Raw genomic sequence first — 26,807 nt, 5'->3', positions numbered from 1 at the left:
ATGTCCAGTACATTTAAATTTTGGTAAGTGTTCTACATAAATATCTGTATCAGCAATTCATCTAGTGGATACTGGTTACAAAAATGAAGTATGTGGATTTACAGTTCTCATATCCCTGGAAAATTAGGGGGAGGAATGAAAGATGTTCATCACCTGTTATTACTTTGGTGTGATAAGGCCCTCCAGCAAGGTTGCAACTTTGCATGTCCAGATTCAAGAATTTATCCCTCCACAAGCATTCCTCTTAAATATTTGCAATCACAAATTCATTCCATAGCTTCCTTGGGGGTAAGGAATGAGGGTCTGCTCACATGCTTCCAGTGATCCCCATCCTGCCAAGTTCCTGTTTGTGTATAGAGCATCATGTTTCAATACTCCCACAGTAAAACTACATACTCCCTATCTGTTCTTATCTGTCTCTGCTCTGCTTTAAGGAATCTGGAAAAGTATTCCAAGAATGTAACAAAATGCTGACTTATAAAATACAAACATCCTTGGTAATTTAAATAAGACCTTTTTGTTTAGCTTTTTAATTCAGTTTATTAGTTTCGCTGAGCTCTGCAGTGATTCACTTTTCCTGGGAAAACACGGGCTACATTCCACAAAGTACTGATGATGTGGAGATCTGTGGGTAAATCCACAGCATTGTTCATATCACACGATTTAACTGTGGGAATCACAGACAGACAAGAGTATAAGTTCTTTTATAATGGTTGTACTACTAATGCCTGATCTTTACCTAAGATTATTAGCATTGACAAAGATGGTGGTACATTGATTTTACCAACAGCATCAATAATGCAGTTTACAACTTTTCTATTACAAGTAAATAACTGTATTCTTATGTTATTACTGCAGTTTCTTTGCATACTGTTGGGAACACAGTCGACAGTCATCAAACATTATGTGCTGATCATTTGTTTTGTTTTCAAAGCACTAGATATACACAAATCAGTAAAAATAAGAAATACACAAGTGAAATAGAAAAAAGAAAATTATTTTAAATATGCACTTAACCCTGTAAATCTAAGGTTTTTAGACTTTTGCATAATGTTTTCTCTTTTTTTCCTTAAAATCTTGACACATTTTGCGTCCACAAAAAGTCCGAATGTAGAAAAAATGATTCAGTTAAACAAATTTAATCATTTGAGAAATTAAAATGTGTATATGCAAATTGATGTAAATTTTGTCTTTTGGCAAACGGATATATCTGGTATAGAAAGCCTGGATTCAGCCTTTCTATGGTCCTTGGGTAAGTAGAAACTTCCTTCACGTGTTTGGTCACATGACACAGGGTCTTCATGTTAAACAGCACTACTGCCACAACAACTTCACATTTACATATACAGTACATATATAACCAAAATCTTATTTCTATTTTCAGAGGTGACAAAGCTACAGAAGACATTTACATAAGGTAGGGTCAGTAGAGCAGATTATCCAATAACAACACACGAACACACTGTTCTTTGAATATAAATTGATAAAGTGCCCCTTTAACATCAGCTGCTGTCAATGAGCTGAGTTGTATTTTCAGCTGATGGGGAGTATGTGGTGACATTTACACCTGCCTCCACCAGGAACAACAAGGAGGGTTTATTGTGGGTGTGCAGGGGAAGAAGGAGTGGTTCAATTTAATTAGAGACATGGGAGATGACTTCATTGGGGTGACGCCCGGCCCTGGGGTAAGTATATTTCTCTGTGTCTGTCCTATCACTCCAGACAGATTGGATCTGTACCTTTATGTGGTAATTAAATGGCTGACTGACTATTTTGCAAAGCAAGGAGTTTTTGACCCCATATGTAGAGCAGTTAGCACAACTCATTTTATCTCATCTGGTAGAGTCTATGCTGTAATGAGTGTAAAGGAGTCCGCCACATGTTTGTATTAGTCTTAGTCATTTTAGAATTCCACTTTTGCTCTAGTGTATTTGTAAGTGATTTTGTCCTCAGTGCATTAGTCAGTGGGTTTCTCTGTGGTTTCTACATCCATTTCCCAGGCTGTCAGTAGGCCAAAAAGCGCTACTTACAAGCTCTTTTCAGGCACAATCATGGTTATAACTAAATTAACAGTCCATGTATGTCATTCCTTCTCTCATTCCCAGGACAATTAACTGTGTCTGACATTGGGCTAATGAGGCAGAGGTCCAGGCTGTGTCTTATATCTGCAGTGAACATCTGTGAGCACCTCCTTAAAATCCTTTTAAAATGTAGGCTGAGGAATAAAGAGGCAGTGCAGGAAACTAATGTATGGAGAATCATTACTGTTGAGGGTGTAGGAGTGGAAAAATGAAGCGCATTCTTAGTGGATGTGAAAACAAGGCGAGACCAGCAGGCAAGTGCAGACATTATTACCTGAAATTAGCAGGTTTATCCGTTCTGGATTCACGTAATACAACAATAAGCATTACAAAAACAGCAACATCAGTCCTCATTATGGTCAACCATAATTATAACCATAACCATAATGATGTGCAGAAAGGAAATAAATATGTGCTGAAAGCAGACATGATTCTTCTTTGAGTGTGTCAGCAAATTTTGATTTTATTTTCTTTCTTCTTTTTTTTGCCAGAGAAATGGAGGCACAAAACAAGTTTTACTTCCTCTCATTTTGATAACTGTTTTGTCTGAAAGTTTTTTGTAAATTTCAGGTTCATGTTCAAGGTTTGAGCATATGGATGTAAGTTGCAGTTGTTTTGAGGTTGAAATTGAAAATACAATCATTTTATAAAATAACACCTCCTTGTAGTATAAATTAAGCTCCTGGACCTATGATTTGACTTAGTGTTTCAAATGAATGACCTATATTCTTTCACTATGTTATACTGTACATCAGCTCTTTTAAGGATTAAAGCGCCATCTAGCGAATAATATAATAATGTGACGTCACATTCACGTTATCAGTGGAGGAGCTGCAAATGCATTTCAGCTTTCATTTCATCAACATTTCCTCAGTACACACATCGTATTTCAAGATCTAAGCTTTTAAAAACAAACATTTATCTGGAAAAGAGTTGCAGAGACACACTTGAATGAATATGCAAGTTTTATGATTAAAGGCTGACTTTAAAACATCATTCACACAACATGCAACAGACGGACAGACAGAGCTGAAGTCTACTCTTATGATAAAGCAAACCATTCATGAACTGCCTGTTTTCTTATCTTGCCATGCCGAACACAATGATAGTTGTCAACCTATGATACATGAATATACTGTATTTTGTGACAGCCTGTATTTGTTGGTATGCCTTTCCTTCAGAATATGCTAATACATTTCATTATAATTTTATTTGATCATTTTTAACATTATGTAGTTTTTGTTAATTTCATTTGGATTGTTCTATATGTTGAGTTATATGAATTTTTGAGTTCGTTTTAAAGTTGTTGGTCATGCTCAATATTCAAATTAAACTTTTGACAGTTTATCGAAAAACAGTGACATCAGGTGGTCAAATTGGTAACATGTTTGAAATTTACATGTCATTTTTAAATACAGGATCGCGTCTCAAAGAATTTTTATTGCTCTTCAAACGTAATTTAAAGTTTAGGCCTTGTTTCAAATGGTCAAGAGTTTCAGAGGACTGGATTTTTAACAAATAGTATTCCAGTGTATATTTCAAGCATCTGAGGCAGGCCGACAGGAAGCTTACTATGACCCGCCCTCCTCTGCCTCTGATTGGCTTACCGTGACATCTTTGCCTCTCATTACCCAATCATTAGCCGTATTGGCTACATTTGACCAACCTACCGTACCGAGACAATGAGCACTAGCCACTCAGAGACACAGGAGGGTGGGTCGTGTTTTAAATAGTTAGTGGAAATCACGTGATGCTGCGGTGGCTCCGCTCAGGACGATGTGTAGTAACTTCAACCACAGGCGTTACGTTCAGCCGTGAACTGTGGAGACAAGGATTAAATTAATAATTTTAATTAGTGGGAAGGCAGTGGACATGGCTGCCGGTATCATACGACTCGTTTTAGTGAACCTTGCCTGTTCGACTATCTGTGGAAACTTGGTAAGAAAGAAAGTTGAGTTCTTTATTCATAAAAAAGTCACGTTATCACTTTGAAGCGGATTTTAAGGTCAGGATGCTGATATATTTTCCCCTGCAGTGAGATGATCAGTGCTTGTGGAGCTCAAAACACTGAACTGATGGATTAGAGTCTACCGAGACCCTGAATCCAAACCCTCTTTTTTCTTCTTAGGTATCTGGATACAGATCCTTCTCTATAGACTACACAAACAACTGTTTCCTCAAAGATGAGAAGCCATTCCGGTTCATCTCAGGGAGTATTCACTACTCCAGAATCCCCCAGTATTACTGGCAGGACCGACTCGTCAAGATGTACATGACTGGACTCAATGCCATCCAAGTGTGAGTCCAAATGTCACGTTGATGTATAGAGTGTGTATACAAGCTTAATGACTACTATATATATAGAACATATGCTTGTCGTTGTCATAGATTGGTTAATCATATCTGCTCCACACAGGTATGTGCCCTGGAACTTCCATGAAACTGTACAGGGTGTCTATAACTTCACAGGGGACAGAGATCTGGAACACTTTTTGGATCTGGCCAATAAGACCGGACTCCTGGTCATCCTGCGTCCGGGACCCTACATCTGTGCAGAATGGGAAATGGTGAGAAAGACTTGTGTGTAATATTTCTAATAGAGAAATTAAAGTGCAACATTGCGCCTAAACAATGAGATGGAAAAAAAAAGATATGAACATGAAAAGTTATATGACATAATGACATATCTAATATAAAATATTCATGTAATTATATGAATTCATAATTAAACCCAAATTTCATCATAAATTAATTTTTTAATACTTTCTCAAATGTGCAAGGGCGGTTTTTGGCAATGGGGGGGCGCGCGCGCACACACACACACACACCTACACACACACACACAAATACACATACACACACATTACAAAATTGTATTGCTGCATGTAGCAATAAAACCACCTAAATTAAAACGGAAAATTATAAAATTGTAACAATAAATGCCACTCCTAAGTACAAGAAACAAAATTATACAAGAGAGATTAAAATTAGATGTTTAGAAGAAATACTTATCTCTGCTATTTTCACAAAGAAGATTATTACTGTATATCCAATTAAAAAAATGAATGAAACCTGCAAAAATATTGAAACATGTAAAAGTTGTAAATTATTTTGGATTTAAATGTTATTTGCATTTCAAATACTTTAAAAAAGCATTGTTGCCTCAAAGACGTCATATTGGGTTCAGATCCATCTGTGCTCTCCTCATGTGTGAGTGAGTTCCTTCAGGTAGAATGATTTTGGACATTTTGTTTTCCTTTCTCAGGGTGGTTTGCCAGCATGGCTGCTTCAAAAACCAAATATCATTCTTCGCTCAGCTGACACAGGTATACAGTAATGCACATATAAATACTAACTATATACTAACTTGTCATTTCTTTCAAATTACATGTAATTTATTTGTTTTTGTGTGCTCAAGATTATCTCCAGGCAGTCAGCAACTGGTTTGGTGTGCTTCTCCCCAAAATTAGACCTTGGTTGTATATCAATGGAGGCAATATCATTACAGTCCAGGTAGTGAATTCACTTAAGTTATACGTTGTCTCTTAATATTAGGTTGAATTATTCATCTTGTTTACAGGTGGAGAATGAATATGGGAGTTACTTTGCATGTGACTATAACTACTTGCGACACCTCCGGGCTCTGTTCCGCTTCTTTCTGGGAGAAGACGTCGTCCTGTTCACCACAGATGGAAACACAGACAGGGAGCTGACATGTGGCACTTTGGAGGGGTTATATGCCACAGTAGACTTTGGAACAAGTTGGTGTTGTGTGAAAATAAGATATAAAATCTACCTCTGAAAGTTATTTGTGGCACAATTTGGAATGACTCCTGTCTCTTCCCTGATAAAGACAACAACGTCACTGAAGCCTTCCAACGGCAAAGAAGGTTTGAACCTCGAGGACCCCTGGTTAGTTACGTGTTAACCCACGTTAATTGTAGTGACTTTTGATTGATCGGTGTGAATGACGGTTTAAATGGTGTTGCAGGTGAACTCAGAGTTTTACACCGGCTGGTTGGACCACTGGGGGGATCAGCATGCTGGAGTTGATGCTCAGAAGGTCAGCAGAATGCTAGCAGAAATGCTAACCATGGGGGCCAACGTCAACATGTATGTTGAATACCTGTCACATCATCACACGAGTGGCTAGTGTTGTTGTATTTAGGTCTGTCCAAAAAATCTCTAAATAAATAATAAACTCTTTGCCCCGCCCCCATTTATTACTTCAAATGATGAAGTTATTTAAAAAATGAAATATTTTGGGGTACAGTTTAATTTTGATGATGCCCTCGCAAAAGTGTCATTGTTCTTCCAAACAATATGTAGGCTATACACACCCTTTCAAAACCACTGGGATGAATTTAGTGGTAAAAAGGCAGTTGGGTATTTTAGCTATGAGATAATTAATGCTGAATTAGAACTGATTCAAAACATTCCCAGTCGGTAAATTTATTCTTTTCTCTTCAGGTACATGTTTGAAGGAGGCACTAACTTTGGCTACTGGAATGGTAAAGTCTTTTTTTTTTTTTTAAAGAATCAGTCTTTCAATTTTGGATCCTCGACAGCGTGCTCTGGATGGAGATAAAGCTCGGCATGTGGTGCCATTCTTCTCTTTGCAGGAGCTGATCATGACACGAGGTTCCGCTCAGTGGTGACGAGTTATGATTATGACGCCCCACTGTCAGAAGCAGGGGACCCCACACAGAAGCTGTTGGCCATTAGAGATGTCATCAAGCAGGTACCATTGATTAAACACCCACCTGCTAAGGAAGTCCTTGTACATCTGTCTGAACGATCCTCGTGTCTCTCCAGTTTAGAGATATTCCTCCTGGACCCATGCCACCAGCAACTCCCAAGTTTGCTTATGGATTTGTTAAACTGACCAAGGTATTATTAAAGATTTTAAATCACAACAAATGCCTGAAAATGCAGCAGAACATTGTGATCCAATTAATTGATTTTTTTTTTCCAGGTTGGTGATTTGAGCAGCCTCTTGAACACCTTCTCACCACTGGGGCCAGTGAAATCCCATTATCCTCTGATGTTTGAAGAGATGAAACAAGTATGTGTTCATCTGAAGCCAACAACAGAGAAGGGACTAGTGTTGTGATCGTAAAGAGACAACTTCTAGACCGTTGCGTCTGCAACCTGTCATGCTTATTGTTCTCAGCTCTATGGATACATGCTGTATCGGACTATGCTGCCCAGGGACCTCTCGCAGCCCACGCCACTCATCTCTCCTCTGAATGGGGTTCATGACAGAGCATATGTGTCTGTCAATGGGGTGAGCCTTCACAATGAGCTTCTGTTCTCTAACCAAACAGATGTTTGGATGTTTTTACCCACGATGAGTTTGTATCTGTGCTCACAGGTATACCAGGGCCTCTTGGAGAGAGACATCGTGCTGGTCATGAACATTACGGGGAAACAGGGACACACTGTGGATGTTCTCGTAGAGAACATGGGGAGAGTGAACTTTGGGAGCAAGATCAATGACTACAAGGCAAGAAAATAAAGATCAATCTGAGAGTGAATTACATTTTCTTTACAAACACCATCAATATTCCTGTTTTGCTGTAAATGTGAACATTTTTGTTAGGATATGCTTTAATGCTACATGTTCTAATTATATACATTACATACTATATAAGTGTTTGTGTAACTAAAATGAATACTAAATTAACTTTTTGGTTTTTCCTAGAAATTCGGAAAACGTCTGGTTTTACAATTTACCTTAAACTCACCTGAGAAATGTAGCAGTATTGTGTGAGAACCCTTTCATGGAGGAAAATCACATCAGATAAAACGTGTGTGTGGACAATATAGACAAACTGTTATTCACAATTTATTCACAGTAAATTATTTGGCATTATATAAAGCAATAAACCATGGATAGTGCCAGTTGAAAGTGATAAAGTCAAGCTCATTTTATAGACACAGAGTAAAACCTTCATGTATAAAACACGTATGAGCTTGTAAACAGTACCTGTGCTGCAGGGCCTGTTGAGCAACCTGATTCTGGGAATAGATGTACTGACTGATTGGAGGATCTACCCACTGGACATTGATGGTGCCATTGCTGGTGGATGGCCTCATTCTGGCGGTAGGTCTTTCCTGACTCCTCAGGACCAATGTAGGAGTGGGCCAGCCTTCTACACAGGGACCTTACAGCCCAACGGCATCGCTTGGGACACCTTTCTTAAACTCAAAGACTGGGTGAAGGTAATTGTGAGGATCTGCAGTTCATTTTTTATATCTCATCCTTTTGTGACAAAAATAAGTCTATCCCTTTTTGATGTTTGTTTTTTCTCTATCAGGGACAAGTTTGGATTAACGGTATGAATCTGGGACGGTACTGGCCGGCCAGAGGTCCTCAACAGACACTTTATGTCCCTGGGCCCCTGCTCAGCACCACCATGCCCAACATCATCACAGTGCTGGAACTGGAGGGAGCTCCAGCCCATCAACAGGTTCTCTTCATGGACCGGCCTCAGCTCAATGTAACAGCTGGCAAGAGTTAAGAGTCAGTTGCAGGAATACAACATCCTGGTCTGAAAGGAATAATTGGAACTCTTTATACCAAATCATGTGTGGTGAAAACACATGAAAACATGAGGCCCAAGCAGCAGGAGCCATCACCAGTAAAAGACACTCAGGTGTCCCCTGGAAAAACATTGAAACGGACTCAGCTGAAGCAGGGAGCTGTCCCGGTGGACAAGGTGGTTAGACCAAACAGTAATACTCATCCAGTTTTATCCTTCATCACCTCTACACAACTTTGTGCTGAATGCTGAAATATCTGATATGGTCAGAATGCACCTTAAATCCTTTGAACCATTTACTTGAAATGAGGAATAGTGAATGGATCATTATTCTTTAGCATTTCAGAGTTTAAATTTAAGCTCATTATTAATGGATTCCAATGTCATCTGCTTTAACCTTTGACACAGCAGCTTCAGTGAAACAGCAATCCCATGATTAGTTTGTCTTCAAGGCTGAATATTTGCTCTAGAAATGTTGGCAATGGTAAACTGTGTTATTTGATTTTCAATTTATCTGGAAATACCAAATAAATGACAGATTTCTTATATGTTTAACACAGTCAATCTTCTTCCATCATGTGAAGTCATTTAGGACCATTTGACACAACCCTTTGTTTTTGAACTTTTGAAAAGGCTGCTAAATTTAAATCAAGTCATGTTCACTTCGTGAGGATGTTCGCTTTGCGATGTGCTTGGACACAGCGAGGGGTGCAGAATGAATACTCCAGATACTGAAAGGGGATCTTCCCAAGCAGGGACTCTCCACACAACCAGCACCTCCTGGTGATAAAGAAAACAAAAACCGCAATAATTTGCAGACATTTGCGTGACAATTGTCTCATGTAAAGTCCTCATTGTTTTTCTCATCTCAGTGGGGGCTTTGAGGGGACTTACTTGACATTAGTGAGGGTGACTCCTGTTGCAGCTATTTGCTCTGCTAACCTCTTCTCTGCTGCCAGAGCTCTCTACAAATCAAAAGAGCAAATGTTTAAAATTTGCCAAATAGATCCATCCATCCATCTTCAACTGCTTATCCACACAATGTTACAGAGACATGTCAACCATGACAGTCCCTGCACATCCAGAGACTTGAGGTACTCAGGTCGAATCTCATCCATCCCTGGTGCTTTACCACCAAGGAGTTTGGTAACCACCTCAGTAACTTCAGCTTGGGTGATGGACGAGTCCACCTCTGAGACCTGAGCCTCTGTGTAAGACATGGTAGTGGGAGATCCACAAAGGATTCCTTCAACCACCCGCCAACATCCTCAATTGAGGTCAGCAGCTCTCCACCTCTACTGTAAACAGTGTTGGCTGTGCACTGCTTTCCCCTCCTGAAACGCCAAATAGTTTGCCAAAATCTCTTCGAGGCTGATAGAAATTAGAAAAATAGAAAAAAATTCCAAATAGAAAAAGGGATTAATGCAAGGAATTAATAATAAACTCACCTTTTCACGGTCAGTCAGAGATGCAAATCTCTTCTTTTCCTCTGCCTCCAACTCTTGTTTCTTCTTTTCCTCCTTCTGTTCTTTTTCTTTCTGTTTTCTCAAAGCTTTCTGTGCTTTTTTCTTTTCTGACTGTTTAGACTCAATCTCTGCTGTTAATGGTCCAGGGACCTTGAGGTGTGTGAATAAATAGTTATGCATATCTGTTTCCTGCTTGTGTGTGTGTATTATTTTTCATATATAAATAATATATTTAAATTATTAGACCAGATACTATTACCTGCGCCTTTTTGTAGTCATATTGGTTCGGATTCTCACCCATGTACTTCCGAAAAACATTTCTTGTGTCTTTGTCAGGGGCAACAATATACGGGGTCTGCCCTCTGTTATCCCTGTTAGAAAAAAATTGCAGAAATAATCATATCAGAGCAAATGTTGAGTACATTTACTACAAATGCTAGATATTATCACACTGAACTCTTTATTTTTGCTAAACTTGACAAAGCTACTTTTCATACCTGCAGGCTGGGTCTGCTCCTGTGGCCAGTAGCAGCCTGATCACTGCCTTTTGTGCAGCTGCTGAGGCAACATGCAGCAAAGTGAACCCTGATGAGTCTATGGTTTTATTAAGAATAGTTAGAGCACTTGGGGCATCAGATGGGTCTCTCTCTGGCTGCGTGTCAATCTCTGCCATGCCTCCAGGAAGCTGGAGAAGCTTGCTTAAAGCATCCACATCCCCAACCTTACAGGCTGTAAACAGATCATCCCTCAAGCCGTATTCCCATGACTCATCAGCAGTTTCTGAAAGACACAAAGTAGTCAGAAATATGTTTATTATAAAGGATGGCAAGATTGAGGAAGAAGACTGATAAAATGGACAACAGAATAAAACACTAACCTTCCAGCTGTATCTTAAAGGGTCCTTTCTGTTTCCTTATCTTTGACTGCATCTCATGGGGCGGGTGTGCTGCTGTTTCCTCTAGCATCTCCTCTTCCTTACTGTCTGCTTCTTTATCGCTTAATTCTGTCACACATAGATATGAGATTTCAAAAATCTTTCAGAATTACTTGTTAAATAAGAATGCCTTGGGTTTTTATAATCTAGCTATAGTCAGCCATGTAAAGACACAATGAGCCAGGCCTACCCTCATTTTGTATTTTGGTTTCTTCCTTTTTTCTCCTCCTCCTCCTCCTTTGCCTCCTTTCTCCGAGGTGCTGAGTTCCAATTGTCATCTCCACTATTTTCAACTGGATCTCTTCATCCTCTTCCTTGTCTGAGCTATTATGGCCTTCTACAGCTGATGCCAGAAATGATGTAATTAAAAACATTTTCCATATTTCACAGCAAATTAAGTTTTGTAAGCAGCAATAAATGCAGATACAGTAATAACATAGTAATCTTACTTAGCCATTATTTTACACATATCTAGAGTTCAAAAGATTTTAAGAACACAGGATACATATATAAAACTAAAAGATTACCTTTCTCTTCCTCTGAATCTGTTTTTGTTTGTGCAGTAGGTTTGACAGCTTTCTTCCAAGGCTTCTTTGATGGACTGAAGACTGCAGACACGTCTGTGTCTTTCCCTTAATCAAGATATTTTGCACACACTATTTATTATACCCTTGCTGGGTGACACCAGAAGATAACATGTCATTATACATAGGATATAATTCAGCTTACCATAAACATGGACAGTGGAAAGCACCGCATGCACCCTCTGAGTCTCTCGAAATGTTGCCCTTCGTGTGGCAAAAGGAATTGTTCGAATCCTGGGGTCTTTTTTGTCAAGCGGAGCTGCACGACCACCAAAAAAGGTGGCCTTATTGTAGCTAAGTGCTCGTACAAATATTGCAGATGCCTTCTGCAGATGTTCATCCCAGCTTGAGAGGAGATCTTGAATGTCCTGCAAAGATGTATTTAAGCATTTTTGTAGACATATGTAAAACCAGGTACTGAATCTTGTAACATAGCTGAGCTGCATTATACATCATAGAAAAAAGTAATTCCCACAATTAACTAATTAAATGGGCTTTCTACCTTTGGGACAGTATCAATTTGTTAAACTAATACAATGAGCAACATGTGTCTAACAAGAAAACTAGTTGATTCAAAAATTTGGTAACTTCAGGGGAACTACTGTGGATGCACAGGAGACACAGAAAAAGAAACGTTTAGAGGGTACAATAAAACAATTAATGCATTTCAGCATCAGTGGGGTTTCCCATGTGATAGAACATTAACCAGGATTAGCTTAATTTTTATGTGCGCTGTACAAAAATTTCCTACTGTTGATGTTAAAAGGAAATGCAGTGGTGGGTTTATGAAAATCTTGCCTGAACTAGGGCTGCTTCATTGTGTCGCCTCAGAGCTGCTCCGGTAGACTTGGGTGTGTGACTGCGGTTCAGAGAATCTCTGACACCTTGAGCAGTGCCTCGCTTTGCTCGCACTGTATATCTGTGGAAAGTCTTGTGCTGAAGAACTTCTTTCCTGTAAAATAGGTATATTGTGATCCAAAGGTGCTTAGATTTACCGTACGGCTGAAATCTAAGGTATTGAAAATTAGCAAAAATAAAGTCTCACCCTTGGAACACAGCTCCGGCAAAGTGTCCTCCACCCGTCATGAGAATGACCCATACAGGCTTACTTGGAGCCTTCAGGAAAGATCCTGCACTTTGCTCATCAATCGACTTAAGAATTATAGGAACAGAATGTGAAATTAAATAAGTTTTTATACAACTTAAAGTCCTTAGACTTTCAGTTTTATAAAATATTAGATTACTGTACCTGTTGAACCTCACCTTTCCCTGGAGAATGCATCGGTACACCGATAGATACTGTCCTGTTGAGTTCTGGAAAACGATCTTGCTTGGGGTCCGTCCGGTTCCCACACTGCTTTCAATTGAGCCATCCACGTTGCCACTTTCCACACTGTCAAGAGCTAAGTCCTCTTCCTCAGAATCAGACTCAGAGCCAGATATACTTGACAAATCTCCTGTGAATCCAAAACCGAATGTCAATAAATTGTTGGATACATTTTCACATCCCAGTGCCAGTTAGATTAATGTGATTGTAGTTTGCTCACCAGCTCCAGTCTTCTTCTCAAACTCGTCAGCCGTGAGTGGTGGCATTCCTGACAGCTTCTGTCTCAAGTTAAAACGATGCCAGTCGAGCTTGTAATGCTCTATCTGTAATTTAAAGACAATGTCAGCTTTGGTAAAATGACCACTTATTCTTGTGTACAGTCTTCAATAATCCCAGAGACGTCTTAAAGGAACAGTTCTGGTGGTCACCTGTTCTTCACGACTGTTGAAGGGGCATTTGCAGGCCGAGCAGACCATCTTATTGGACATGTCTCGGACCAGGCTGCACCCTTGCTGTGTGTCATCCTCTAGTAGTTTATCTTCTGACTCTGTGTGGAAAGAAATGGAAAGACTGGTTTCAAAGAAAGCAAATTTGCGGTAATTGATTACTACAGCTACAAACCATACCTACCTTTCAAAGCTCGGTCATCGTTTGCAGCCTGATTCAGGACGGGGTTCACTTCTCTCAGTCCAATGAAAACGTCATCGTTTTGGCACAAGTCAAAAATGGAATGACAGTCGACGTGAGCTGTCATTGTTGGTGTTTTGTGACGTCAAGACCTGTCAATACATTAGAAACACAGAAATCTAGTGTACATTTGTAGTTAACATGTCGTTTTGACCTAACTACAATAACAAGATTCAACGGATAGCATTTTCAGTCACCCAGTCTCTTGATTAAGCATCACTGTCATGTGCTGGTAGTAAAATAAAATACATTAAATTTACTACCTTCTAATATAACCTTAATCTGTGCTCTTTAAACTGAGGGTAAAGACAGGAATGACGGATATTTTGATTTCTTTAACAAACGGCTTTACTTTCTAGATTTATAAACGGGTCTTTAACGGTGTTACGATGAATAAGCCCTAAAGCTTCAAAGTTTTAAAATAACGATTCATTTACACTTACAACACGTCTTGCGAGTGTGAGCAGACGATCGGTGCCCTTTCCGGGTATCGCTACGGAAGCCTGGAAGTAGTGATGTTCGCTTTTGGCACGGCGCTCCGGACCACGCCGCCAGACTCGGTGCGCGTCAAACATTGTAAAACCACGCGGTGCGCTGCCTATCGGATCAATGCTGTTTTGATTAGCGTTCGGATTGTATAAGAATATAAATATACTCACACATATAATGATGGAAAATAAGTCAATTCTGAGATTAAAGTCAGAATTAGGATTTTTATCTCACAGTACAGACCTCGTTTTTTTCCCAGTGGTCCTAATCCTGTTATGTAAATCATGCAAACAGACACATGTATATATCCATATTGCATATACTGTATTCATGCACAAACATGTAATCTATACCTTTTATTGCTTTATCGAACCCTGCAAGAATCAATAACCATAAATCAGTTTCCTATAATGTATGGCTACGACAGAGCAAGCAAGGATTAACACATTGAATTAAATTATCCATCCATCCATCTTCTACCGCTTTATATGCAGCAGCGGGTCACGGGGAGCTGGAGCCTATCTCAGCTGGCATAGGGCGTGAGGCGGGGGACACTCCGGCCACGACGCCATTGCGCCGCGGGGCCGCACACAAAGACAGACAACCATGCACACACACACACACACACACACACACACACACACACACACACACACACACACACACACACACACACACACACACACACACACACACACACACACACACACACACACACACACACACACACACACACACACTTACTCCTAAAGGGAATTTGGGACCGGCCAATCAACCTGAAGCACATCAGTTTTATTCAAAAATGTATGCATTATATATACAATATACTGTATATACAATATAGTGCATTAAAATGTATACTACGACTGCTCTATGTGAGTTGGCAGCCACTGTTTAATCATAGTATGATGTGGTTGCCAGGAGTACCTCAGGTCCCCTTCAGGGGATATACAGAGAGCCAGCTGCTGGGCAATATACAGTAGTACACAGGTTTCTAGGCCAAGGTTAATTCAAATACTTTATTTGCAAGAACAAAATATTTACATGATTAATTATACATCAAATAGACTTTAAAATAACAGCAAATATGCTTATGATCTACAAAACACTTTTTAAATTCACTTGGGTTTGCGCTGATTTCTCTTTGATTTGCTGCTAAGTGGACAGCTCAAAGTTTGTGCTGCAAGAAGATAAAGATAACGGTATTACAAACTATTGTTTGTTAAAGACAATTTTACCACAATGTTGACATTCACATACTTCCCTCACCTGCTATATTACGGGTCTTGGTCTCTGTCAGACATTGATTCACTTCCAGAATTTCAGCAGTGAGGCTTTTCACTTTGTTCATGATGCACTCGCTTCTTTCTTGCAATTCTTGCATTTGAGTTCTGAAAGAAAATTAAGTGTACTGTAAAACATGTTTTGGTTTATGCACTGTAATTATTTTTCTCTATGCACACAACAAAGCACTTTACCTGTTCGCAGTGACTTGACCATCAAGCTGCTCAGTAAGTTGCTTTTCTTCTTGCAGCAGATGACCAAATTGCTGCAACATATCAACAACTCCAGTGTTTTCCATCATCAAATCCACTCTCCGCTCAGTTTCTGTGGTACTGCAGGTAAACAGCAATAAAACAAATATGACCTACAGGTTGTTATGTAAAGGTTTTGGTATTTGGGTTCCCTTTTCCTTGACAGGTAAATGTGTCTGCATTTCTTAATAATTATTGACAAAAATGTTGGCATGGATATTTATGTCACCACATGGTTGCTTTATTACTGAAAGTATTGTGCAAAGTATTAAAATTAGTTTACCTTAAGATCAAACTTTGCAGTATATTAAGCACAATTACAACACCTTTTGTAATACCTTTTAACAAGAATACATTTTATATCTTGTTATTTAACGTTACATAATTATATTTAAGGTGATTGATGTAGATATTTCTCTCAAGCATATCTGGAAAATTCCACATTTAGTTTCACCAAAATTTACACATACGTATTAAGCTTGATAATAATTTTTGTACTTGTCAACAAATGTAATTTTTTTTACTTTTCCTGTGGTGAATGTATTTGAAGTGAGTGATTCTCTGGTTGGATATCTGTTCCATAACTTACATTCAAAGAATTATTCCCTACTCCAGTATGTATCGCGGACTGATTCATTTTGTCATTTTTTGATGACCCCTAGTTAAATCTGGGGAGCTGAATCCCACTGAATTCAAACAAATACGTGGAACGTGTTGATACCATTGAATTATCTGTTCCTTAACGAGCAGCATCTTGTTTTGGACCTCGTCCAGTTTGCGGGTGTGTTCTTGGATGGCTCGATGCAGCTCTCTGATCTGCTCCTGCGAGTTAACGAGAGGAATTACAACGCCGCTGGATACCGTAATAGAGTCGTAGATTTCATTATAGGAAACTATATCAGTTCCCCTCAATGAGTTACCAAAGTGACCACACATCTGTCCTTACTTTAACGTTATCTGTAGCCGCCGACATTTAGCAAGCTATCGTGTGCTAGCAGGCTAATAGCTAGGCAACAGCGGTAGCCACCGACATTTAGTAAGTTAATGTCAGCAACTGTTAGCAAGCGAACAATTAGCCAACATTCAACATATCGCTATGGCTGGCATCTACATGTCTACAATATAAATACGGAAAATGGACCGCATGAAACTCAGAGCCCGGATAGCTCAGTCGGTAGAGCATCAGACTTTTAATCTGAGGGTCCAGGGTTCAAGTCCCTGTTCGGGCGGTAACTTTTTTTCTTTCGGGCCTTCACGAAAAAATTACTACAGTAATTAATGACATACTATATCACGAAAATTCGGGGTTTACGTGACTATCGTATCATCTGCAATTACAAGCGCAACACAGAATATGAAGTGCTGTTGATTTTGGCCTCAGTAGAAAGAAAACACCACTCATGTTGACTGTATGAGACATCTAAAGCCTACAATTGCCCCAAGCCTGCGCCAAACATTAAACCACTTCATTTAAACGCAGTCAGTGAAGTGAAACTGTTATTACTTGCAGTGAGACCGTACATTATCCTGCTGTTGAAGTTGTTGTTTATGAAAGAATCGAACTAATTTGAGAAATAAAACACACACACAACAAATAAGAGTAACCCAGTCATTTACCTGAAATAATCATGGCTATTATCTCACGACAGTGACTGGGGACACATATAAAGCCACGTGTTAGTGCTGGTAAAATGGCAATACAGAACACATACCTGACTGGTAGAGATGGAGCGGATTATCGTCATGTGCCTGATTTCCACTTGTCTGTCAGCTGCACATGCTCAGGTAAATATGCATGGGATTGGAGCATATTTTCAATGAGATTAGCAACAAAAATGCTGACAACAGTATGTGTTGTTTTTCCAGAAAATTTTCTTCAGTCCAAAATGGGGTCCCATTGCTTTTAAAGGTAAATACAATGTTTTTTTAAGTGTAACGGCTGCAAAAATACTGCCTGAAAACTGCCTATTCTTTATCAAGAGCGTGAAGAGCATGTTGAAAGGACAGCGATGGATGAAATCATTAAAGCCAATGAGTTCCATGGTAAGTCTGTATTTTGCATTATATACTGCAAAAAATTAACTCCTGATGATCTTTCAAGCGTCACCTAAATTTCCCCAATTTCTATGTCAGCTTCCCGAATAATAGATGGTACCACTAGCTTGAGAGAAGGAGACATCGCAGTTTCTTCTGGAAGGCGATCTAAAGTCTGTTTTGCTCGGAGCTGCCTCTGGTCTAAGTCAGTGGATGGACATGTCTACGTTGCATATAGGCTGTCACCCAACTACTGTATGACATTTTACATCTGTAACTATAACTACAAATATTACAATGTGCTTTTTTCAATTTATTAACTCTGTATATGGTGATTTATAAATGTCTGTTCTTTCCCTGCTCTGTCTAAACATTTTAACAAAAAGCTGAAATGGAGACAAAGTTGATAAAGAAAGGAATGGAAAGCATAGAGGATGGTACCTGTGTGAGATTTGTACCTCGGACTCACCAGAGAGATTACATCGATATCCAGTCAAAGTCTGGGTGAGAGACTTTGTTTTAAAAGTATTATTTATTTGCCCATTTCTGTTCAACAAATATGTGAAATGAAGAATATAGTAGATAATTCTTCAACTATCAATGATACAGGTGTTGGTCCTACCTTGGAGCGCGTGGTGGAAGGCAGACGGTGTCTCTCCAGAGCCCTGACTGCCTCAGAACCGGAGTGATCTCCCACGAATTCATGCATGCCCTGGGCTTTGTGCACGAACAGTCCCGCTTTGACAGAGACAACTATGTCACAGTCATGTGGCCAAACATTTGGAGGGGTAATTTCAAAGGGGAGGGCATAGGGGTGGCATTGGGAAGTAAGATCTCCACAAATGGTAAATTAGATTTACGGTATTTTTAAACATCTGCACAGTATACCAAGAATGTCAACGCCTGACTTTGTACACAAATCAAAACAAAATCAAATCAATGCCCCCTAATGATTGTAAAGTTGCTTTTTTAAATTCTCAATAGATCGATTGAGGAATTTTGAGAAGTTCAAGACAGAGAATCTGGACCTACCATATGACTATGGGTCAATAATGCATTTTGGGATGTAAGTTATGCATTGAAGTTGAACATTCACTATCTTATCAGGTTTTGAATGTTATCTAATGTAGCATATAATGTGTGTATATTTAGGTATGCCTACTCCCAGGACGGGGAACCAACCATCATTCCAAAGAACAGCAAGAACATAAAGCTGGGTCAGACGTCATCTCTCAGTCACATTGACAAGCTGAAAATCAACAAGCTGTATCAGTGTGGTTGGTACCAAATGTCATAAACTTACATCTTTTTAGACCTGTTATCTGTATTGCAAAATGAGCAAATAATACCAGGAATGTCACTCATTGTCAGCTGTTTGAGCCCCTTTTGTCTCTCTTTGCAGGTGATGCAGATGATTACTAACCAGATTGAGCAGAAGTGAAGAGGAATATACTGAAAGCTTATAAAACAAACTGATGTTAAATCATGGAATCAGTTCAAATAAATTAAATCTTTCTATCATAATTTCTTCTGTGTGCATGTAGCCCTGTGTGGTCAAACTAGATCATGTAGCTGATGTTGAGAAGGCTGTGGGTTTAAAATTTTAAAAAGAAAAGAAAAAACATTGGTTTTATGTTATAACGTTCAAGTGTTCTTATCTTCCAAATAAACATAGTATAAGAAATTTTATGATTAATTAAAGAGATGGCTTGAATGAGAAGAAAGTGTATTATTTGTGTGTAATTTTGCATATATAATAGTGTTCTAAAATACATTTTTTGGAGTCAAAGATTTGTTCATGAAAAAATAGGAAAGAGAGAAATGGCATAACAAGGCATGTCTGTATGTAGCCTTACATTAACCCTTGAATGTCTACCTCATACACACAAATTTTACAGCGCTAATGTTCAGAGACAAGTTTTCAGAAACTGTCAAATCTTGGGATTCTTTTTTCAGCTGTTACTTTTCTAATCGGCCCCTCAACAGTTATTGGCCAAGGGTGAGATTTTAATTTTAAATATTTACTTATGTGACCAAATGATTGTTGTTGAGACTGTTATCAACTAGTTTATCACAAAATCACTGGTTACCCTTACAGTCAGACAGAAATTGCTGGTCTGTTGGACAGGATGGACGGTTATTCTCCTGATAGCAACTGCTGACTTGTATTTTATTCAACATCAAAATGCCTTTAACAGTCTCATTTCTGAAAGTGCTGAATCTTAACACTGACTGCAGTAAGTACAGGGCAAATATGAAGGTCAGCATCAGGACCACCTGTTAAGGATCAGCAGACTTGAGTAAATTACATACATTGGATGATGAAGGGTCTTAATTGTGCTTCATCTCGGAACATACACCCAATCAGTAAGGCACGCTGGAGGAGATGTGGCTATATAGATTCAGTGGAGGACAGAAGTTCATTTACCTCTTGCATTGGAAGACTGTGGACTGAACTGGTATACCTGTCTGAAACACAACTATGTATTCTACCATGATCCTTCTGGTAGTCCTTACTGACTTGCTGATCCAGGCTCACACTCTACCAGCTAAGGTCAGTACAAATAGGAAATATTTAGAGCACATTTCTCTTTTCATCCTTGTCATTCTTTGCAACCATTTGTACTTTAATGCAGCTTTGTTTTACAGAATTCTACAGGACTGCATGAGGGTAAAGTGAGGTTGAAAAGAAAATACTCAGGTGAGCATTTAGTAAAAGTTAATTTTAGATATATGTCATCACACGTGTAACTGACATTTGATGACTCTGATTCTGAAAACAAGAAGACTTTTAAATGTATATTTTTGTTGTCAGATGAAATTAACGACCGGGATGAAATGAATGTAATGGATCAAATCCTCCTGGTCAATAGTAGTAAGTAACCTAAACGATTTAAGATTTTAGTAATTCTACTTTTTCATCAACTTTGGACTCACTTGTTTCTTTTCTCCTGTCAGGGTTGCGAATCCCCAGGGGACTGTCATTCAGAGAGGGCGATATTGCCAGCTCATATATCCGGAGTGCTATAACCTGCCCTGGCAATGCCTGTCTGTGGCCTAAATCTATTGATGGATTTGTTTATGTGCCTTACATCCTCTCTCCACTATATGGTATGAATCTACAGATTTGAGGAGGCATTTAAATAGCATCGTAAGTTTATGTATATATATATATATTTATTTATTTGTTTCTTTTTGTTTCTTTTTGTGGTAGACGACATGGACAGAATCACCATAGAAAATGGGATGCAAGACATTTCTTCTGGAACATGCGTTAAATTTGTTCCACGAACTCATGAAGGCAGCTTCCTTGATATTCAGCCTAGATATGGGTGTGTATATTTGCTGCATGTGACTCTGACTTCTCTGAAATTAACTGTGCTGTGATTCTGTTCTGTGATAATGATGATAAGTAATTTTTTTTCTGTGCTTCAAGCTGCTGGTCATTTCTGGGGCAGACTGGGGGAAGTCAAATCCTGTCATTGCAGACTCCAGGTTGCATGTGGTCAGGAGTGGCTGCTCATGAATTAATGCATGCCCTTGGCTTCGTACACGAACAGTCTCGTTCAGACCGAGACCACTATGTCTCCATTGTATGGAAAAACATCATGCCAGGTTATGATGAATAATCACCTCCAGACATTATGTAATTGCATTCAGAATGCATTTTCTTTGCCAAGGTCTAAATGTTTCTTACATCACCCTTTTTTTTTTTTTTACGTTAACAGACCAAATGCATAACTTCAGAAAACAGGTGACAAACAATCTCAATAGTCCTTATGATTATGGGTCCGTCATGCATTATGGAAGGTATGCCTTTTCTGAAGATGGTGGACCAACCATAATCCCCAGACCAGATCCTTACATTCCAATTGGACAGCGGGATGGACCCAGTGTTCTAGATCTACATAAAATAAATGTTCTTTATGACTGTGGTGGGTGACATAACATATACTTGAGAATGTCTTTCTGGCATTCAAAATGATTAATTATATTTTCTCTCTACTTTTCACTCCAGGTGCCACTGAGTAACTGTATCCAGAGCATACCTGCCAATGGATTACTTAATTATGCTGTTAGGCCGTGTAAGATAGGGAAAACAATTATTTATAATGCCTGGCGATTAGATTTTACGTCCAACACTATTTTACAGCAATTTATTTTGCCTGTAATAGTATTCATTAGGTAAAACTCTAATAGGTACTTTTACATTAAAGTACTTTCATCCATTTCTAACCATAATCTACTTATTTGTAGTAGGGTTATCACAAGGTGCAAAATAATGGCAGGACAGAATTGAAACTTACTTTTCTTTAATAGAACTTACGCTTGCTGTATCTGAATTTTGCATTTCTTTTCTCCACCACCTTATCACTTTCTGCTCACTTCGAATAAAGAAAATGCAAAAGTAAGAGTAACGATCCTTGTGGTGTCTTACAAAGGTACGGAGGTCCATGGACTGCTTTCTGCTTTTCGTTCCACATATGATCATTATAAATAAAGATCTCTATGAATATATGCAGATCCAGAATAATGTTAGGTTGTCTGAACAATTAAATCATGCAAATTTGCACAGTTAATCTCCATAATGATTTTCGTGACTTTACAGTTCAGTGAGTTGCACATAAAGTGTCCTGACTGTGTAGTTTTCGTTACTATATTTCTTTATTGAAATGAAATAGACGCTCTGCTGCTCGAACACACGCGCAACAGCCCGAGCCCGCTCCTCACAGTGAGGTCCGCAGCACAGCAGGCGGTGGATCACTGAAGTTTACCTATCATTTGTTCATAAAAATGAGCGATAACGACAACGAGCGGGTACGTGTAAGATTCACGAATGCTTTAACGGAGGTTTTTATGTGGTTAAAGCGAACGTATAAATTATTATTTTGTGAGGAACCCAAATTTTAATCTACATATTGTATTGGCTAATGCTGTAAGCTAGTGTTACCTCGCTGGGTAAGCTATCCGATTGAAATAATTTGCGTAGTTTTCAGCTACTAATTTATTTAACACGTCTGCTCAAGTTAAATTTTGTTTAATTTTATGTGGCTAAAATGAGCCACAGGTAAGTCAGTATAGCGTAGTCTTGGTTCTATTTAGCTAGCCGGGTAACGCTAGCTTATCTTTAGCTAGGCCCCGGGCCTTTGTGATGATAGCTGCCTTACAAACAGATGTTGATGCTATATAGCTACAAAACCAGACATCATCTAAATCTGTACAACAAAAAAACAAAACAAAGTTTTAATGTTTATCGTTCAAGAGTGACGTTTTGTTAAAAGTGAGTAACAATGACGTTCGACAAGAGACAGGGTTAAGTCTCCAGATTTTTTTCGCCACCTTGTAGTTTAGTGGATTTGTTGTTACAATAATAACAAAACCCCCCACAAATGTTAGAAGGTTAAGACACTTATCGAATGAACGATGTGCAATTTGTTTGCTAATATTAATTAAAATGTCGCCGTTTTTCATTTTGGATGCAATAACAGAAACATGCATTTTCTATAACTTGTGTCAGTTCAACGATTAAAGGTTCTAAAGCTACGTCCTCTTAAAATTCAAGACGAACGGCCTCAGATTTCCTCTTATTCATTTGCATTTATTCGCAACGGTCTCAGTGCGAGTGTCTTCGCCGTGATAACATGACAATCTGACCTTTTTTCCATAGTGACAGCTTCGCATGTATTTTGTATAATTGTGTGTATGTTTGTCTAACAGATTAAACTGCAATTACTGTTTATGGGTTGACGAAAATGTCTTTCAAGATTGACTTCCAGGGCTTCAAAGCTGAGTCAGTGCGAGTCACGCATGACGATACAAATGAATGGCAGGTGTATCTTATGGTCGTTTTGGCTAGAATTAGTCAAGATTCATGTAAACAAATTTAATATTGTTGGTATTTTTCACATTTTGTGGATTTTGTATTCAAAGGATCAATTTAAGATGAAACATACATAGTATATCAATGGCTCATTCTATACATCTTGTGAATATGAGCTTTTCTAGGATAATACTGTGTTGTGTTTTTGTTTTTGATTCAAGCAGCCACATGCATCTAACATCTGACTAAAATATAGTACTGATATTTTGCAGTTTTTTTACAGCATTCTATGTTCATCTAAGATGCTTAGTACCCTCGTAAATTAGGTGATAAGACATTATAATGAATGTAAAACCACGGAAAGTGAAAAGTATACAGAACTAACATTTTGTGCTCTTAAATATTCCCGTGCATGTCATAAGATCATGATAAACATATTAAAAGTTGAATGAGGTTGCAGTTTTAATGGTCGTCATATATTCTTCATCCTTTTCTTTTTCATCAAGGTTAAGGGTGGACGAAGAGAATGCGGAAGAAGTCTCATGTCTGCTTTATTGTCAATAATATGAAGCTCAGATGTGTGAAGTTGAATTGTTGAATGCATGCTAAAATATGAGTAGGGAAGAAGTATGGGCAATGTGTGAGATGGGGAAGTAAGAAGATGTAGGACAATTGAAGAAAGAAGAATATGTGAAGTAATGAAGTTACAGAAATGAAGTTAAGGAAGTAATCTGGATAAGATCCCCGCCCCAAGTAATTCCCTGCTCTGTCAAATGCGTGCATGTTTTTTTTTTTCATTGAATACAACAACAACACATTAAATATTGCAATTTTAATTCTGAAAAATTCCTGTTTTTTGATTATGTCGGCAATTAATTTAATATCACTAATGTATTATTATGCCATGTTATCAATGACTCCAACAATGCCATTAATCTACAATTGTAATCCACAATCCTAAATTGTGTTATTTCTGTACATCTCACAGGATATTTTAAAATTCTATTTTAGATACCATTATTTAGGCACATTTCTCAGTTGGTTCTTTTGCTGGTGCTGATCAGTGGTGTGTCGGTGTGTGTGGTTCCTTCAGGGTTCTCGCTCAGTATCCAGAAGTCCGCATGGGTCAAGGAAGTCCGTGACTCGTTCCCCGGCTCGATCGCATGCCTGTTCAAAAGATGGCTCCCGTCAATCCCACTCTAAATCTCGGTCGAGGTCAAAATCTGGGTGAGTGACAATTTTCCTTGACCAGTGATCTGAACAGGGGCATCAAACTTTGCCCTTTTTACTCAGCAGGCTGTATATAGAAGCATGTATAAAACGGTCAGACATGGTAACCATGGATACGGCATGACTGTCTGAGTTTTTGTTTACACAGATCCTATTCCCACCGTGGCTCACGCAGGCACTATAGTCGGTCTCGCTCCCGATCAAGATCCTATCGCCGTCATTCTCATAGTAGGTCCTATAGCGGAGAGCGTCGCCGAAGGAGCCATAGCCGCTCGCCCATGTCCAACCGCCGCAGGCACATCGGGAACCGTGTAAGTGCTCAAGTCCCCTTGATGGTATTTTTCTGGCTCTTCCAGTTGATTATTGCATCACAGTATATGATCATATCGGAACTTTAATAGCTTTAAAATTGCAGGCTAATCCAGATCCAAACTATTGCCTGGGAGTGTTTGGCCTGAGCTTGTACACCACAGAGAGGGATCTGAGGGACGTCTTCTCTAAATATGGCCCCTTGGCAGATGTCTCCATCGTGTATGACCAGCAGTCGAGGCGCTCCAGGGGCTTTGCTTTCGTTTACTTTGAGAACAAAGATGACGCTAACGAGGTATTAAACTATTAGTAGTCTGAGTTATTTTTGGGATGTTTTTTGGTGGGTCATTTATGTGTTTGTTCACAGGCAAAGGATCAAGCAAACGGCATGGAGTTGGATGGCCGTAGAATCAGGGTGGATTTCTCCATCACAAAAAGACCCCACACCCCAACCCCTGGAATCTACATGGGTCGTCCCACATAGTGAGCCATTTCAAGTATATTGTTTGTGTGGACCGGTTAGATCAATTCCAAAAGTTCCTTCATTTATCGTGTATGATGTGTTGTAAGATACACAAGTTTATAGTCCTCCAAATTAGAATATATAGACTAAACCATTTGCTTTAAGACGAGGCCACTGTAATCGTCTTGTCATCAGCAAGGTTCAGTTCAGTGCCCAGCAGCTGTACAAGAGTAGCATTACATTGCAGTGACAAAAAGCATAATGAGGGGAAGGTGGATGAGCCAACGTCCGTCAGTACACAACTGATTCAGTTGTGATTACCTTAATTCACTTCAACTAAACACTGAATTTATGAACTATTGTAGCTTTGTAATTATTGTAGAAGCGGTGAGTAATCGCATTCCCCAGAACTGAAAGTCCTGTCAAAATGAGAAATGGTCTTAGTGATTAAAATGAGCTTAGAATGGAGACATTTTTATTAATGTTGCTCTACTGAAATATGCCTTTTCCAAATCCCACTCAATTGGAAGTATTACAAATTTGAGTAAACAAAATGACTTTTAAATTTAGTTTACTTAAAGAAGTTTAGATGTTATGAAGCCCGGATCACAAAGGTGCTTCTATCTCCTGTGTAGTGGTGGAGGCGGTCCAAGCGGCCCTCGGCGTTATTCGCGTGACTACGACCGGGGATACGATAGGGGATACGACAGGGGCGGCTACAATCGCTACGATGACAGAGAATACTACAGATCCTACAGGTGAGGATCTCGGTCTTTGGCTGAAGTCCGGCAGACTGCTAGTGGGAAAGTCCATATTGTTTTAAATGTCCTCTCATTCTGGAAAAATACATTTTTCCTTTCCAGAAGGCGATCTCCTTCACCGTACTACAGAGGGGCTTACAGTTCGCGTTCCAGATCACGATCTTATTCTCCACGTGAGTCTTCTTCTTAAATTTTAGGGCGTTAATTGAGCCATTCAACAGGTTGTAATGTTTTTGTGGTTTGGCTAATGATTGCTTTGTTTTGCAGGTCGCTACTGAAAATTGCAGTGAATCCACTCCTCCTGAGCACAAAAAAACCTTTTATTGTTCGTAGATTGACAATAGGATAAACTCCTGCTTTCACATGTATATGAGTATTCAGATTTGTTAAAAGTAGTGTGATTTGACTAAGATGGTTTATTTATGTTTATAATTTAAAAAAGGAAACACCTACTGAAAATTCTTTGTGAATATTTTGATTTATGTAAATTGAATTGAAAGTAATCTTTAAATATATTAAAAAGGAAGATGCTTTTTTTTCA

At 38.9% G+C, this 26,807-nt stretch overlaps 5 protein-coding genes and 1 non-coding gene across 8 annotated transcripts; 5 read left to right on the top strand and 1 right to left on the bottom strand.

The window, feature by feature from the left end:
* Nucleotides 1-3,858: 3,858 nt before the first annotated feature.
* glb1l (galactosidase, beta 1-like) lies at nt 3,859-8,613 on the top strand. The gene is made up of 16 exons (XM_068328990.1): nt 3,859-4,019; nt 4,210-4,379; nt 4,498-4,648; nt 5,347-5,407; nt 5,500-5,594; nt 5,662-5,842; nt 5,935-5,993; nt 6,073-6,194; nt 6,552-6,592; nt 6,704-6,822; nt 6,897-6,971; nt 7,057-7,146; nt 7,255-7,368; nt 7,456-7,587; nt 8,082-8,306; nt 8,402-8,613. The coding sequence occupies exons 1-16, from the start codon at nt 3,954-3,956 to the stop codon at nt 8,603-8,605; spliced, it is 1,905 nt and encodes a 634-aa protein (XP_068185091.1). The 5' UTR covers nt 3,859-3,953; the 3' UTR covers nt 8,606-8,613.
* Nucleotides 8,614-9,266: 653 nt separating this feature from the next.
* Nucleotides 9,267-18,396, bottom strand: ankzf1 (ankyrin repeat and zinc finger peptidyl tRNA hydrolase 1). Of its 2 annotated transcripts, none has more exons than XM_068328989.1 (16): nt 18,305-18,396; nt 13,568-13,716; nt 13,366-13,484; nt 13,158-13,260; nt 12,874-13,067; nt 12,656-12,762; nt 12,409-12,562; nt 11,756-11,978; nt 11,554-11,658; nt 11,217-11,369; nt 10,970-11,095; nt 10,590-10,872; nt 10,352-10,463; nt 10,075-10,242; nt 9,521-9,591; nt 9,267-9,406 (listed from the first exon to the last, which is right to left on the bottom strand). In XM_068328989.1, the coding sequence occupies exons 2-16, from the start codon at nt 13,689-13,691 to the stop codon at nt 9,286-9,288; spliced, it is 2,163 nt and encodes a 720-aa protein (XP_068185090.1). In that variant the 5' UTR covers nt 13,692-13,716; nt 18,305-18,396; the 3' UTR covers nt 9,267-9,285. The 2 variants fall into 2 exon arrangements, with proteins under 2 accessions (XP_068185090.1, XP_068185089.1); XM_068328988.1 differs by lacking the exon at nt 18,305-18,396 and adding an exon at nt 14,068-14,111.
* On the top strand, nt 16,805-16,877 carry trnak-uuu (transfer RNA lysine (anticodon UUU)). Its single transcript has one exon. It is a non-coding gene; the product is annotated as a tRNA-Lys (tRNA).
* Nucleotides 17,374-19,129, top strand: hce2l2 (high choriolytic enzyme 2-like 2). The gene is made up of 9 exons (XM_068328991.1): nt 17,374-17,433; nt 17,515-17,557; nt 17,629-17,691; nt 17,782-17,937; nt 18,069-18,186; nt 18,292-18,470; nt 18,667-18,748; nt 18,835-18,959; nt 19,085-19,129. The coding sequence occupies exons 1-9, from the start codon at nt 17,374-17,376 to the stop codon at nt 19,102-19,104; spliced, it is 846 nt and encodes a 281-aa protein (XP_068185092.1). The 3' UTR covers nt 19,105-19,129.
* A 1,035-nt stretch (nt 19,130-20,164) lies between these two features.
* hce2l1 (high choriolytic enzyme 2-like 1) lies at nt 20,165-21,625 on the top strand. Its single transcript, XM_068328992.1, has 7 exons — nt 20,165-20,236; nt 20,332-20,383; nt 20,498-20,557; nt 20,641-20,793; nt 20,897-21,014; nt 21,119-21,297; nt 21,411-21,625. Exons 1-7 carry the CDS (start codon nt 20,165-20,167, stop codon nt 21,623-21,625), a joined length of 849 nt encoding a protein of 282 aa, XP_068185093.1.
* Nucleotides 21,626-22,406: 781 nt separating this feature from the next.
* tra2b (transformer 2 beta homolog) lies at nt 22,407-26,807 on the top strand. 2 transcript variants are annotated; one of them, XM_068328936.1, is made up of 8 exons: nt 22,407-22,500; nt 24,597-24,730; nt 24,882-25,044; nt 25,149-25,337; nt 25,410-25,525; nt 26,141-26,263; nt 26,372-26,439; nt 26,534-26,807. In XM_068328936.1, exons 1-8 carry the CDS (start codon nt 22,477-22,479, stop codon nt 26,542-26,544), a joined length of 828 nt encoding a protein of 275 aa, XP_068185037.1. In that variant the 5' UTR covers nt 22,407-22,476; the 3' UTR covers nt 26,545-26,807. The 2 variants fall into 2 exon arrangements, with proteins under 2 accessions (XP_068185037.1, XP_068185036.1); XM_068328935.1 differs by having other exon boundaries at nt 26,369-26,439.

The sequence above is a fragment of the Antennarius striatus genome, chromosome 12 (assembly GCF_040054535.1).
Source record: "Antennarius striatus isolate MH-2024 chromosome 12, ASM4005453v1, whole genome shotgun sequence".
NCBI lineage: Eukaryota > Metazoa > Chordata > Actinopteri > Lophiiformes > Antennariidae > Antennarius > Antennarius striatus.
Note: the sequence above shows the minus strand (reverse complement) of the source record. Positions and strands in the feature narration are given on the sequence as shown.

Excerpts from the sequence above, each read along its gene's own strand:
- tra2b (XM_068328935.1), top strand. The coding sequence starts at position 22,477 with ATGAGCGATAACGACAACGAGCGG. Across the intron at positions 22,501-24,596 it reads GCGATAACGACAACGAGCGG|GGTTCTCGCTCAGTATCCAG; the intron begins GTACGTGTAAGA and ends TGGTTCCTTCAG. Across the intron at positions 25,526-26,140 it reads TACATGGGTCGTCCCACATA|TGGTGGAGGCGGTCCAAGCG; the intron begins GTGAGCCATTTC and ends TCTCCTGTGTAG.
- ankzf1 (XM_068328989.1), bottom strand. The coding sequence starts at position 13,691 with ATGACAGCTCACGTCGACTGTCATTCCATTTTTGACTTGTGCCAAAAC. Across the intron at positions 10,464-10,589 it reads GGAGCAGACCCAGCCTGCAG|GGATAACAGAGGGCAGACCC; the intron begins GTATGAAAAGTA and ends TTTTTCTAACAG. Across the intron at positions 9,592-10,074 it reads CTCTGACTGACCGTGAAAAG|AGAGCTCTGGCAGCAGAGAA; the intron begins GTGAGTTTATTA and ends TTTGATTTGTAG.
- hce2l2 (XM_068328991.1), top strand. The coding sequence starts at position 17,374 with ATGGAGCGGATTATCGTCATGTGCCTGATTTCCACTTGTCTGTCAGCT. Across the intron at positions 17,692-17,781 it reads TAAAGCCAATGAGTTCCATG|CTTCCCGAATAATAGATGGT; the intron begins GTAAGTCTGTAT and ends TTTCTATGTCAG. Across the intron at positions 18,749-18,834 it reads TCAATAATGCATTTTGGGAT|GTATGCCTACTCCCAGGACG; the intron begins GTAAGTTATGCA and ends GTGTATATTTAG.
- glb1l (XM_068328990.1), top strand. The coding sequence starts at position 3,954 with ATGGCTGCCGGTATCATACGACTCGTTTTAGTGAACCTTGCCTGTTCG. Across the intron at positions 5,595-5,661 it reads GCAATATCATTACAGTCCAG|GTGGAGAATGAATATGGGAG; the intron begins GTAGTGAATTCA and ends TCTTGTTTACAG. Across the intron at positions 5,994-6,072 it reads TTGAACCTCGAGGACCCCTG|GTGAACTCAGAGTTTTACAC; the intron begins GTTAGTTACGTG and ends ATGGTGTTGCAG.
- hce2l1 (XM_068328992.1), top strand. The coding sequence starts at position 20,165 with ATGTATTCTACCATGATCCTTCTGGTAGTCCTTACTGACTTGCTGATC. Across the intron at positions 20,237-20,331 it reads CTCACACTCTACCAGCTAAG|AATTCTACAGGACTGCATGA; the intron begins GTCAGTACAAAT and ends TTTGTTTTACAG. Across the intron at positions 20,558-20,640 it reads AATCCTCCTGGTCAATAGTA|GGTTGCGAATCCCCAGGGGA; the intron begins GTAAGTAACCTA and ends TTCTCCTGTCAG.